Here is a 14,397-nt window from a genome sequence, read left to right on the forward strand (position 1 = left end):
AATATTTTTCAAACCATGTCATGAATAGACATGAGTACTTTCAACCAGTAAGGTACCAAGAAGGCATAAGTCACCACTCTGGTTATATGTCAGAATCTCCCGGGCGGGCCCAGGAGTCTGGGGGCTGATGGATGCTGATGTCCATTCAGGTTTGAGAACCTCCACTCTCAGAAATCTTTCTAGTCTATGAAAGTTATTCTTGGTTAGTTCTATCCTTCCATCTCCAAAAGTATCCGAGAAACTCCAGAGTCTATAATCTGTCCCATATTTGGAGAATTGTCTTAAAATACAGATAAACATGGGGAAAGGCTGTATTTTCCAAGGGTAAGGAAGAGGGGTTTTCCTTGATGAAAGGAGAATGTTTGAAACTTCCCACTCACTGTCCCTTTGGTTTCCTGGTATTTTTTCAGGCCATACGGCATGTTCAGACCATGTATGAAGAGGCTTATAATGATTACCTGAGAGACAGGGAAAGGGGGAACGGGACTCTCATTACCTTCCACTCAACAGTAAGTAACTTTACTTCTTCCTTAAAATCATATCTTCTAAAGAGCATTCATTAGCCAGCTTCTCTCCCATCACCTGGATCAGAGTAAATTTGGTATAATGAAGCCTTAGCCCTGTATTTCAGCCCTCACGGGAGCCACAGTTGACATTCTGTGTAGAACCTAGAAGAGGAAGAAGCCGAGCACAGAAAGTTCACAAGAGGAAGTCAAGAAATGTGCCCCAGAGAGACGAAAGAGCACAAATAAGAACACCCAGAAAGCAGCCCAAATAAATACCAAGGTCTCTCAAAAGGTGGCAGGGTGGCGTTACAGAAACAACCATGACCTTCGAGTCAGAAAAGCTCAGTTCTAGCTGCAGTTCTGCCACTGGGCAGCTTCGTGACCTTGAACAAGTTCCTTGTCTCCCCGATAACCGTTCAGCTCCCCATTTGTACAATGAAACGGCTCGGACACAGCCACGCTCCCTGGAACGTTCCATGGGACTGTGCTGTCCGTGCAGTGCTGAGGGCTACACACAGTTAACCAAGGAGGGCATACAGAGGAGAGGAGAGGGGCCAGGCCAGAGTCTTAACCCCTCTGATATGGAGAAGTAGCTATGAACTCCTGTGCCAAGTGCTTTCAGGTAGCGCCATTCTTATTCATCACGGGAATGTCCTGGAAGGTGCAAACCATTTCTCCTTCTCAGCCTCAACTGCCCCCAGGACATCAAGCAGCACACACCCTCCTTTGTCCTTGAAGGACCAGCCGTAAGGCAGGACACCTGTCTGCTGGCCAGACCTTCAGGCCCTGACCTGTCAGCCTCCAGGGTTTATTTACTGTGGTCACTTCTCCTCTCCATCCCAGACTGTCCCCGGTTAATGAGCCCTTCCTGAAGCTCATAAAACTTTAGCTATTCAGCAGGTTAAATTACTCCCAGGCTGAAAAAAAAAGAATCTAAAGACCGAATTTCTGTCTAAAACACAGCAATTGTGTAACACAGACACCGTCAATTGCCTTCTTGCTTTGTTTGGGTTGCCTTGAGTCACTTCCCATCGGAAAACTCAGAAAACTTTACAGAAGTCCTTCTCTTGTTTTGCTAGCATGATTATGTGAGTCTTCACTATCTTTCTAGAAATGGCAGTTTGGGTTGCAGTCACTGGGCCCCGTAGCTGCTTTGCTGCCTCAGTGCCCCAGGGCCTCAGCAGTGATGCCCAGACTTGTAGCTCCCGCTTCTCCCTCCTGTGCCCTAAAAACTCTTCTCTGACTCTCTAGTTTCAGTGCTGTGGCAAAGAAAGCTCTGAACAGGTCCAACCCACATGCCCAAAGGAGCTTCTGGGGCCCAAGGTAAGCTTCTCCATCAGGGTCCCTAACCCACCTGTCATGTAAGATGGTTCTAGCCCATGGGGTGATGGGTGTGACTCTAGGAGACCCTCTCCCAGGGACTTCTGTGCCTCAGCTCTATTCTATGTAAACTAAGTGAAGCACGCTGAGTCCAGTATCCCAGTGCCCTGGGAAACGATGGTATGCTGACTTGCCCATGATGGGGCAAATGCTGTGGCATTAATTAAACTTGCCAGGGCCAGGGGTGTGCACCCTGAGAATGTTGCCCCACTCCTCTCTGTGGAAATACCTGATAAGTGCTTCACTTATTAAGTGCTGTGTGGCAGGCACTGTGCCAGGTTCTGAAAACTCTCAGATGAAGAACATGGCTCTTGCGTCCGTGGCCTCGCAGACTAGTCAAAGGAGAAGGTGCTGTGCCTGGTCTGTACAGAGTACAGTGGACACGGTGGTATTAGGAAAGCTTCACAGAGGTTGGAATCCTTGAGCTGCATTTTGATAAGGAAAGGTGATCCCAGGCCCAGAAAGCAGCAGGAACAGAGGCGTGGCAGAATGGAACTCCAGGAAAATAGGGACCCCAGAGGGGATGGTGAGGTACATGTTTGGGGAGGAGGTAGACAAAGGCATGATTTTACACCTGGAAGTTTGGGAAAGGTGTTGCTTTTAGCAGAGGATTAACATAGTCAGTGTTGCATCATAGAAACAGTACTCGGGCTGCCGGACGCAACAGATAGATGGTTGGAGAGTGATGGAGGGAGGCCACTTCGTTGACACTTGTGGTCACCCTGGTAGGAGAGGATGAGGAGCTAATGCAAGTGACAAGCTGTAGGAAGTGAGAGGAAGCAGCAGATTCAGAGACGTTCAGGGTGGAATCCACAGGCCTCTTGCATGTGAGTGGGGAGTAGAAGGGAGGAAGTTAAGACTTCAGACTTCTGCTTGGGCAGAGTGGGTGGGTAGAGGCTCTGCTCCCCGTGAGAGGTGAATATAGGGAAAGGAGCAGATCCTGGGGCAGTTTTGGTCAAGTTTGCCCTTGACGTGCCTGTGGGACTTACATGTAATCTGAGCTAAAGATGGGTGTAGGGATCCCAGCATAGTGGTGGTAGCCGAAGCCATAGCAGTAGAAGGGAGCCTCCAGGGATGTTGTGTAGAGTAAGGTAGAAGTGGGCTGGAAACGCTGTCATTTAAGGGGTAAGCAGAGGACAAGAAACCAGAAGACTGTGAAGGAGGAATCGGACTGGGGGAGTCCAAAGACAGTGGTGTCTGGGAAGTGAAGGAGGAGTTTGTCCATAGAGTCCAAGGCTGGGAAGAAGACAAAGAAATGAAGGCCGGAAATAATATGTTGGGTTTGGTCTTAGGAGATCGTTAATGGTGTTTGCTATGCAGTTTCAGTAAAGGGATTGGGGAAAGCACAGATACAATGTGGGAAATAAGGGGGGGGGAGATAGGAGAATGTGGGGACAGTGACATGGATGCTCTAAGCATGCAGCTGTGAAGGGACTGATGAGATCTTAGCTCCAGCTTGTGTCGTGAGTCATGCATTGAACACTTATTGACTCCCTGTGAGTTGGATGGCATGAGTAAGGCACAGCCACGGCCCTCAAAGTTCTCACCATCTGCTGGACAGACCTGCCAGGGAGCCAGCACCACCACACAGTGGTGCATGAGTAAGGCTACATGAGAGGGGGCACCACAGACTCAACAGGGGCATGCGATTTGAAGGCTTGCAGGAGGCCCTTCGGATGTGATTCGTTTTTGTTTTTGTTCAAGTATCATTAACATACAGTGTTAAATTCGTTTCAGGTGTATAACGATTCAATACTTCTGTACATTACTCTGTGCTCATCACAAGTACACTCCTTAATCCCCTTTATCTATTTCACCCAATCGCCCACCCACTTCCCCTCTGGCAACCACCGGTTTGTTCTCTGTATTTAAGGGTCTGTTTTTTGTCTTTTTTTTTTCCCTTCTTTGCTCATCTGTTTTGTTTCTTAATTTGCACATATGAGTGAAAGCACGTGGTATTTGTCTTTCTCTGACTGTGTTTCTCTATTTCACTTAGCATTATACCTTCTAGGCCCAACCATGTTGTAACGTAACATAATAAAATAAAATTTAAAAAATATTTAAAAAAATAAATATATAGGCACTCAAAGGCTGTAGAGGTGAGAGATTTTTGTTTCCTTGCTTATAAGGAAGTAACAAAAATAATTTCTTTTTTATGTAAGACTATTAAAATTGAGAAAATGATCTAAAAAATGGTTAAGATTTCGTTCTTTTATATGGCTGGGTAATATTCCATCGTGTATATATACTACTTCTTTATCCATTCATCTATTGATGGACATTTGGGTTGCTTCCATATCTTCACTATTATAAATAATGCTGCAATAAACATAGGGGTGCCATATATCTTTTCGAATTAGTGTTTTTCTTTGGGTAAATACCCAATAGTGAAATTGATGGCTCATATGGTATTTCTATTTTTTATATTTTGAGGAACTTCCACACTGTTCTCCACAGTAGTTGCACCAGCTTGTGCACGAGGATTCCTTTTTCTCCACATCCTCGTCAACACTTGTTTCTTGTGCTTTGATTTTAGCCATTCTGACAGGTGCAAGGTGATATTTCATTGTGGTTTTGATTTGCATTTCCCTGATGATGAGTGATGTCGAACATCTTTTCATGTGTCTGTTGGTCATCTGGATGTCTTCTTTGGAGAAATGTCTATTCAAGTCCTCTGCCCATTTTTTAATTGGATTATTTGGTTTTTTGGTGTTGAGTTCTTCAAGTTCTTTAGGTAGTTTGGATATTAACGCCTTATCAGATATACCATTTGTAAATGTCTTCTCCCATTTATAGGTTGTCTTTTTGTTTTGTTGATTGTTTCCTTTGCTGTGCAGAAGCTTTTTATTTTGATGTAGTCCTAATAGTTTAATGTTGCTTTTGTTTCTCATACCTCAAGAAACATATCTAGAAAAATGTTTCTACAGCCAATGTCGAAGAGATTACTGCTCATGTTTTCTTCTAGGAATTTTATTTTTTCAGGTCTCACATTTAGGTCTTGAATCCATTTTGAGTTTATTTTTGTGTATGATGTAAAAAAGTAGTCCAGTTTTCCCAGCACCATTTGTTGAAGAGACTATCTTTTTCCCATTGTGTATTCTTGCTTCCTTTGTCATGGATTAGTTGGCCATAAAAGTGTGGGTTTATTTTTGGACTCTGTTGTGTTCCATTGATCTGTGTCTTTTTTTGTGCCAGTGCTGTACTGTTTTGATGATTGCAGCTTTGTAGTGTAGTGTATCTTGAAATGTGGGATTGATTTTATCCAGCTTTGTTCTTGTTACTCAAGTTTGCTTTGGCTATTTGGGGCCTTTTGTGGTTCCATAGAAATGGGATTATTTATTCTCATTCTGTGAAAAATATTTTTGGTATTTTGATAGGGATTGCATTAAATATGTAGATTGCTTTGGGTAGTATGGACATTTTAACAATATTTGTTCTTCCAGTCTATGAGCATGAAATGTCTTTGTGTCATCTTCAATTTCTTTCATCAGTGTTTTATAGCTTTCAGAGTACAGATCTTTCACCTCCTTGGCTAGGTTTATTCCTAAGTATTTTATTATTTTGAGTGCAATGGTAAATAGAATTATTTTCTCAATTTCTAATTCTGCTACTTCATTATTAGTGTATAGAAATGCAACAGATTTCTATATATTTATCTTGTATCCTGTGACCTTACTGAACTCATTTATCTATTCTAGTGGTCTTTTGGTGGATTCTTTAGGGTGTTCTATGTGTAGTATCATGTCATCTGCAAATAGTGAAAGTTTTATTTCACCCTTACCAGTTTGAATGCCCTTTATTTCTTTTTGTTGCCTGATTGCTGAGGCTAGAACTTCCAGTACTATGTTGAATAAAAGTGGTGAGAGTGGGAAAAAAGGAAAAAAATGGTAAGAGTGGATATCCTTATCTTGTTCCTGATCTTAGAGGTAAAGCTCTCAGTTTTTTTACCTTTAAGTATAATTTCAGCTGTGGACTTGTCATATATGGCCTTTATTATGTTGATGCATGTTCCCTCTAAACCTACTTTGCTGAGGGTTTTTATCATGAATGGATGTTGTACCTTGTTCAGTTCTTTTTCTCCATCTATTGAGGTGATCATATGGTAAAATCTTTCTCTTATTGATGTGATGTATCAAGTTGATTGAGTTGTGAATATTAAACCAGACTTGCATACCAAGAATAAATCCCACTTGATCATGGTGAATGATTTTTTTTAATGTATTGTTGGATTTGGTTTGTTAGCATTTTATTGAGGATTTTTGCATCTTTGTTCAACAGAAACGTTGGCTTGTAGTTCTCTTATTTTGTAGTGTCTCTGTCTGGTTTTGGTATCAGGGTAATGCTGACCTCATAGAATAAATTTGGAAGCTTTCCTTCCTCTTCTGTTTTTTTGGAATAATTTGAGAATAGGTGTTAACTCAGGGAGCCTTGGTGACTCAGTCAATTAAACATCTGACTCTTGATTTGGGCTCAGGTCATGATCTCAGGGTCCTATGATCAAGCCCCACATCAGGCTCAGTGCTGAGCATGGAGCCCCCTTAAAAGTCTCTCTTTCTCTCTCCCTCTGCCCCTCCCCCCACACTTGTGGGCTCTCTTTCTCTCTCTCTTGGAAGGGAGGGAGGGAGGGAGGGAGGGAGGGAGGAAGGAAGGAAGGAAGGAAGGAAGGAAGGAAGGAAGGAAGGAAGGAAGGAGGAAGGAAGGAAGGAAGGAAGGAAGAGAAAATACTAAAAAAAGGATAGGTGTTAACTCTTCTTTAAACAAGTGGTGGAATTCACCTGAGAAGCCATCTGGTCCTGTACTTTTCTTTGTTGGTAGTTTTTAAATTACTGATTCAATTTCATTGCTAGTATTCCGTCCGTTCAAATTTTTCATTTCTTCCTGATTCAGTTGTGGGAGGTTATATGTTTCTAGGAATTTATCCATTTCTTCTAGGTGTCCAATTTGTCGGCATAAAGTTTTTCATATTCTCTTACAATCTTTCATGTTTCTGTGATGTCAGTTGTTTTTTCTTCTCCTTTGTTTCTGATTTTATTTATTTGAGTTCTGCTCTTCCTTTTTTGATGAGTCTGGTTAAAGGTTTATCAATTTTATTGATCTTTTCCAAGAACCAGCTCCTGTTTTCATTGATCTGTTCTACTATCTTTTTAGTCTCTATTTCATTTATTTCTGCTCTAATGTTTATTATTTCCTTCCTTCCACTGGCTTTGGGCTTGGTTTGTTCTCTTTTTTTCTAGCTCCTTTTGTGTAAGTTTAGGTTGTTTGAGATTTTTCTTGCTTCTTGAGGTACGCATGTATTGCTATAATCTTTGCTGTTAGAACAGCTTTTGCTGCATCACAAGGATTTTGGAATGCTGTGTAATCATTTTCATTTGTCTCCATGTATTTTTTAATTTTCTCTTTGATTTCTTGGTTGACTCACTCCTTGTTTACTAGCATGTTATTTGGCCTTCATATATTTGTGTTCTTTCCAGATTTTTTCTTGTGATTGATTTCTAGTTTCATACTGTTGTGGTCAGAAAACATGTATGATATGATTTCAATCTTTTTGAATTTATTGAGATGTGTTTTGGGCCTAACATGTGACCTGTTCTGGAGAGTGTTCCATATATACTTGAAAAGAATGCGTATTCTATTCTTATTGGATGGAATGTTCTAAATATATTTGTTAGATCCATCTGGTCCAATGTATCATTCAAAGCCACTGTTTCCTTGTTGATTTTCTGCCTGGATGATCTATCCATTGATGTAAGTAGGGTGCTAAAGTCCCCTACTTTATTGTAGACTATCAATTTCTTCCTTTATGTGTGTAAATAGTTGCTTTATGTATTTGGGTGCATAGAAATTTACAAGTGTTATATCTCTTGTTGGATTGTTCCCTTTATCATTATGTAATGACCTTCCTTTGTCTCTTATTATAGTCTTTGTTTTAAAGTCTATTTTGTCCAATATAAATATTGCTACCCCAGCTTTTTTTTTTTTTTTTTTGCTTCACTTTGCATGGTAAAGGTTTTTCTACCCCTTCACTTTCAATCTGCATGTGTCTTTAAGTCTGAAGTGAGTCTATTTTAGGCAGCATGTAGATTGGTCTTGTTTTTTTATCCATTCAGTCACCCTGTGTCTTTTGATTGGAGCATTTAGTTCATTTACATTCAAAGTCATTCTTGATAGGTATGTACTTATTGCCATTTTGTTACTTGCTTTGCGGTTATTTTGTAGTTCATCTCTGTTCTTTTTTCCTTTTTTCTCTCTTGTGATTTGCTGATTTTCTTTCATAATTTGCTTAGATTCCTTTCTCTTTATTTTTTGGATATTATTACAGGTTTTTGGTTTGTGGTTACCATTAAGCTCATATGCAACATCTTATGCATATAGCAGTCTATCTTAAGCTCGTGGTTGCTTAAGTTTGAACCCATTCTAAAAGCACTAAATTTTTACTCCCCCTTCTCCACATTTTATTTATACGATGTCACACTTTACATTCTTTTATTTTGTGAATTCTTTGACTGATTTTTATAGATATAATTGATTTTACTGCATTTGTGCTTTAATCTCTGTACTTCAATCTACTACTTTCGTTATGTTTGTATTTGCCTGTGAAATCTTTGCCTTTCATAATTTTCTTACTCCTGTTTATGGCCTTCTCATTCCACTTAAAGAAGTCCCTTTAATGTTCCTTGTAAGTCTGGTTTAGTGGCGATGAACTCCTTTAACTTTTGTTTATCTGGGTAACTATCTCTCCTTCTATTCTGAATGATAGCCTTGCTGGATAGAGTATTCTTGGTTGCAGGTTTTTTCCTTTCAGCACTTTGAATTTTTCGTGCCACTCCTTTCTGGCCTGCATATTCTCTGCTGAAAAATCAGCTGGTAGTCTTATGGGGTTTCTTTTTTATGTAACTGTTTACTTTTCTCTTGCTGCTTTTAAAATTCTCTCTTTATCACTATTTTTTGCCATTTTAATTATTATGTGTCTTGGTGTGTATCTCCGTGGGTTCATCTTGTTAGAGGCTCTCTCTGCTGCCTGGACCTGTTTCTTGCCCCAGATTAGGGAAGTTTTCAGCTATTATTTCTTCAAATAAATGTTCTGCCCGTTTTCTCTCTTCTCCTTTTCTGGTACTCTTATAATGTGAATTTTATTATGCTTGATGATGTCACTGAATTCCCTTAACCTATTCTCATTTTTTATGGTTCTTTTCTTTCTTTTTGCCGTTCATCATGGTTGCTTTCCATTACCCTGTTTTCCAGCTCCCTGATCCATTTTTCTGTTTCCTCTAATCTATTGATTCCCGCTACTGTATTTTTAAATTTGATTCTTGAGTTCTCTGTCTTTGGTCCTTTTTTATATTTTCTCTTTGTTGAAGATCTCAGTGAGGTCCTCCACTCTTTTCTCAAGTCCAGTGAATATAACCATTGCTCTGAATTCTTTATCAGGAATATTGTTTATCTCCATTTCATTTAGTTCTTTTGTTGTGCTTTTGTCCTGTTCTTTTATTTAGGATTTTCTGCTAATGTTGTCTAACTCTCTGTGTTTGTGTCTATGTATTAGGAAAATCAGTTATGTCTCTTGATCTTGAAAATAGTGGCCTATGAGGAAGAGGTCCTGTGGTACCCTGCAGTGCAATGTCCCCTGTTCACCAGGACCAGGAGCTTCAGGGGTGTCTTCTATGTGGGTTGCATAGGCCCTACTGTTCTAGCTAAGCCTTGTTTATCTTCAGTCCAGACAGTTGCAGTGGCCCACTTTGCCTATGGTGGGCAGGGTTTGGTCCCTGTGCTGTTACAGAGTTAGTCTGGGGCCACAGTGGGCTTATTGGGCAGTGTCAGCAGTCAAACCAGATGTCTGCCCTCATCCATCTACTGGGGCTGTGGTCACACCAAACTGCAGGGCACTATCTCTGCCTTGTCCCCTGAGAGGCTTTCATTGGTGGGTGGGGCCCACAGTCAGATCAGATGTCTATTCCCAATCCATCTGCTGATGCTGCAGTGACCATGAACTGCAGGGCTCTCTTCCTGTGAGGTCCTAAAGAGGTTTTTGTCAGTGGGCAGAGCCAATAATGAGATCAGATGTCTGCCCCCAGTCTGTCTGCTGGAGCTGCAGATGCGCTGACTGGCAGGGCTCTCTCTCTAAACTGCCAGTTATAAGGTTTGGCTACTCAGACTACAGTTGAAATGGTGTGTATGGTTATCTTCCCCTCTTCCCAGGGCAGGAGTCACTTTGGAGTGGTGGAGTCCCTGCCTGGGCTGATTGCAGGTTGAGATATGGCAGGAGCCATTCTGGAGAGACTGCTGCCAAGTGGGGCTGGTTGGATGGGGTGGACCCAGATCCACAGGAGAACACAGAGGCAGGCAATGTGGTGTTAGCAAGCTAGGTGGCAGGTGTTCTCACTGGTTCCTGTAGATATCTAGGTATCTAGGCTGGGGAGCAGGGGGAGAGAAATGGTGCCCACCAGGTCTTTTGTTCTTGGAAAAGTCTCCTAAAGATCCCTGCCCTTCCAGCACATGTTCTGGGATGTAAATAAATCTCCTTCCCATAAACCCCAGATACTTTTCAAACTGCTGCTTCTATGCTGTATCTCAGTAGGCCTGTTTGTTATGCTGGCTCTTTAAGAATAGTGACTCAGTTTCCTATCACCCTCTGGCTCTCCCAGAGCAGAGCATGCTGATTTTTAAAGTTCCTGGTATTAACCCCACTGATTGTAAAAACTCTCAAAGTTAAGCCCCTCTGGTTTTCAAAGCCAAATGTTATGGGGACTTATCTTCCCAGTGCCAGTCCCCTGTGCCTGGGATGCCTGGGATGGGGTCTGTCTCTCTCCTTTCTCCATGCTTGTGGTGCCCCTCCTGTTTGTGGTGAGTCTACCCAGGGGTTTGTTTCCCAACTGCATCTCTGCCCTCCCTAACCTTTTCAATGTAGCCTCCTCTCTGTGATTAACCATGGAAAGTCTGTTCTGCTAGTCTTCAGGTTTTCTGAGTTGGTTGCGTGGATGTAGCTGTTATCTAGGTGTGTCCATGGGAGGAGGTGAGCTTAGGATCATCCTACTCTGCCATCTTTCCAGAAGTCCTCTCCCCTGGTGTGATTCTTAGGATGAGTTTTAAAGGATGAATTGGAGTTTAGCAAACAAAAGAGAAGCGTATTCCAGGTAGAAGGGATAGGGTAAAGGCATGGAGGCAAAAGAAGGTAGTTGTATCCAGAAAAGTGCCCACAGTGGGGAGTGAATGAAAGCTCAGGTGGCTGTGGATATGAGTTCTTCAAGGATGAGGGCCTGTTCTTGAAGGGCCTTGCGTACTCTTGTGAAGCCAAAAGTCTAAATTTCATGCTGTATGCCTAGGAAAGAATCTGGGATGGGATTTGCATTTTCTTGAGTTTGCTGTAGTAGCAGTTTGGAGGATTGATGGAAAATGAATAATCTGGAGCCAAGGAAGCCAGTTGGGAAGGCTGCTATCTCATTGTCAGCCAAGAAATGTTAACTGGTAATAAGCTGGACTGAGCACCGGGAATGGAGAGAAGGCCATTTAGAAAGTAAAATCTACAGGACCTGGTCACCAGACCAGTTAGGTATGAAAGAAGAGGGATAGATACCAGCTGGATAGATGGTATCATTTATTGAGCTGAGGAACAGAGAAGAAGGAACAAATTTTGGAGAAAAGAAAGCAAGTTCAGTGCTTAACATGGTAATTTTGAGGAGCCAGTGGAACTTCCAGCTGGAAACGTCCAAAAGACAGCCAGAAAATCTAGCTTGCAGCTCAGGAGAGAGGTTTGGGTGTCAGTACCTTGTGGGAAACTTAAAGCTGTAGATAAGAATTTGATCCACTAGGTTTGGAAGAAAGAAGGGCAAGAATAGAACTCCAGGGAACAAGAACATTTAAGGATGGGGAGAGGAAGAGCTGCCAAATAAGGAAGGTAGAAAAAATAGAAACACATGTGAAAAGACACATGGTGGGGGGGGAGGGAATGGTCACCAGGGTCAGGTGCTGCCACGGAGGTCAGCTCAACATTTATCAATACCTATCTTATGCCTGGCACTGCAAATACAAAGATGAATGATACAAAGTCCCTCCTCTCAAGGAACTTGCAGTTTAACAGGAAAGATGAGCCCAGAAATGAATAAAGTGCAGGAACAGAAGTATGCACAGAGTGTACAAGTGCTATGAAAACACAGCGGGTTACTTAGTGAGGCCAGAGGCTGGACAGATCAGGGGAAAGCTGACTGGAGCAAAGATGTCTCAGCTAACTCTTCAGGTGTGAGAAGTAACTATGGAAGCATTAGACAGGAGAAAGTAGGGGGAGATCTGTCTGCAGAGGAAATAGCATAAGCAATGGCACAGAAGCAGAAAATATGGTTTGTGTAGGGAACTAAAAGTCCAAGGAGGTTCAGTAAGATAACTACTGAAATGTTGATAGGATTGAGCATTTTAAAAAGGTGCTTGATGTCAGGGGCAGAGTGAGGACAGAATCCATGCTGCATGAAATGAGATGTAAGGAATAGGGGTGCCCTTTCAAGTAGTCTTGGGGCAAAGGACAGGAAAAGAGAGTTTAGAAAAGATGAAATCGAAATTACCATTAAACACATAAAAATGTAGGCAATTAATAGCAATGTTTTAAAAAAATTGCAAATTAAAGAGCTGTCATTGTTTAACCTATGAAATTGGCCGGGTTTTTGTTCTTATTAATTATATATGATGTTGGCAAAAATTATATAAAACAAGCATTTTCAGAGAAATTGGTACAAAATTTTTAGAGATCATTATGACTGTAAAATTCATGAGTTAAGAGAGCTTCTAAGATGGCAGAGTAGGAGGACTCTGACCTCAACATATTTACAACTAGATATCACCCACATCCAAGTCAGTAAACTGGAAAGCAATCCAAAGACTGAAAAAACAAACTTCACAACTAAATATAGAGAAGCTGCATCTGAAGGGTTAGGAAGGTCAGAAAGGCAGTGGGAGGCTGCCTACAGAAGGGAGAGAGCTGCACACGCAGAGAGGACAGAGAAATGGACTCTGGCACCAGGGAGCTCACGCAGGGAAGACTAATCCCCATAAAGTTGGCTTTAAAAACCAGAGAGGCTGAATTCCGTGAGTTTGTAAAACCTGTGGGACTTGGAGCCTGGAGCTTGAAAAGTCAGCTGACTCAGCACTGGGCAAGCTGGGAGGGTGAGAGATAGCTGGGTCACCACCCTTAAAGAGCAGCCTGTATGGAGAGGCAACATGAAAATAGCAGTTTACACAGTGCCAGGGGCAAACAGGAGACAGATCTGTTCATACTGATTTCAGAGCATGTTGGGTGACTTTGAGAACAAAGGAGCTGGGCAGGTACCATTTTCCTCCACCGTCCTCCAGCATAAACATGGGAAGCAGGACTGTGCAGATACTTGCTACCTAACCTGCTAGCAGTGCACCATGACCATGAGATCTCCTGAGGACTCGCCCACTCCAAGCCTGCTAACCTTGGCCCTGGGCTCAGAACAAATTCTGTTAAAGCTGCCTGCACACCTGCTCAGCTTCTGACTACCCAGCTGCTGCACCATGCCCAGTAGAGTACCCTAGCCACCATCATGTGCTAAGTCACAGCTACATACAAGGCCCAGCCTCATACCCCTGGCTGCCCTCGCACATAGCCCCAAGCTATCACACTGCTTTGGGGGTCCAGCATAGGACTAGTGGCCCAGTGCAAATTTTGCTAACACTGCCACCCTGCTCCCAAGTTCCCTGGAAGGCATGCCCACTCAGAGCTGACCTCCCTGGGTCCCAAACAGCACAGAGAGCAAGTACAACACACCAACAAGCAGAAAGTCAGTGCAGACAATTGAATGGAAAGAAAAAGTAACTCAGACACAATAACGGCATAAGCAACACACATAGGATACTCTCCTAAAGTGTCAGGACCTCTTTTTTATAAAAGAGCATTTTCAAGAACAGAAGACACAGCTGACTTTCTTTTTTTTTTCCCTTTAAATTTATTGTTATGTTAATCACCATACATTACATCATTAGTTTTTGATGTAGTGTTCCATGATTCATTGTTTGTGCATAACACCCAGTGATCCATGCAGAACGTGCCCTCTTTAATACCCATCACCAGGCTAACACATCCCCCCACCCCCTCCCCTCTAGAACCCTCAGTTTGTTTCTCAGAGTCCATTGTCTCTCATGGTTCGTCTCCCCCTCCGATTTCCCCCCCTTCATTCTTCCCCTCCTGCTATCTTCTTCTTCAATTTTTTTAACATATATTGCATTATTTGTTTCAGAGGTACAGATCTGTGATTCAACAGTCTTGCACAATTCACAGTGTTCACCATAGCACATACCCTCCCCAATGTTTATCACCCAGCTACCCCATCCTTCCCACCCCACCCCCACTCCAGCATCCCTCAGTTTGTTTCCTGAGATTAAGAATTCCTCATATCAGTGAGGTCATATGATACATGTCTTTCTCTGATTGACTTCTTTCGCTCAGCATAACACCCTCCAGTTCCATCCACGTCGTTGCAAATGGCAAGATCTCATTCCTTTTGAT

The 14,397-nt window shown here is 42.3% G+C and overlaps 1 protein-coding gene across 6 annotated transcripts in view; it reads left to right on the top strand.

Annotated features, from left to right (window-relative positions):
• TSPAN2 (tetraspanin 2) overlaps positions 1-14,397 on the top strand; it is a 62,433-nt gene that overhangs the window by 30,172 nt on the left and 17,864 nt on the right. For 5 of the 6 annotated variants that reach the window (XM_028102163.2, XM_028102167.2, XM_028102166.2 and 2 more), the window contains 2 exons: positions 411-509; positions 1,758-1,829. In XM_028102163.2, the coding sequence (XP_027957964.1) occupies positions 411-509; positions 1,758-1,829 (171 nt within the window). The remainder of the gene's footprint in view (positions 1-410; positions 510-1,757; positions 1,830-14,397) is intronic. The other variant, XM_088022323.1, reaches the window with a different exon arrangement.

Source organism: Eumetopias jubatus, unplaced genomic scaffold, assembly GCF_037043125.1.
Source record: "Eumetopias jubatus isolate StellerSeaLion01/CBP00866 unplaced genomic scaffold, mEumJub1_p1.0 scaffold_4, whole genome shotgun sequence".
In the NCBI taxonomy this organism is placed as follows: Eukaryota; Metazoa; Chordata; class Mammalia; order Carnivora; family Otariidae; genus Eumetopias; species Eumetopias jubatus.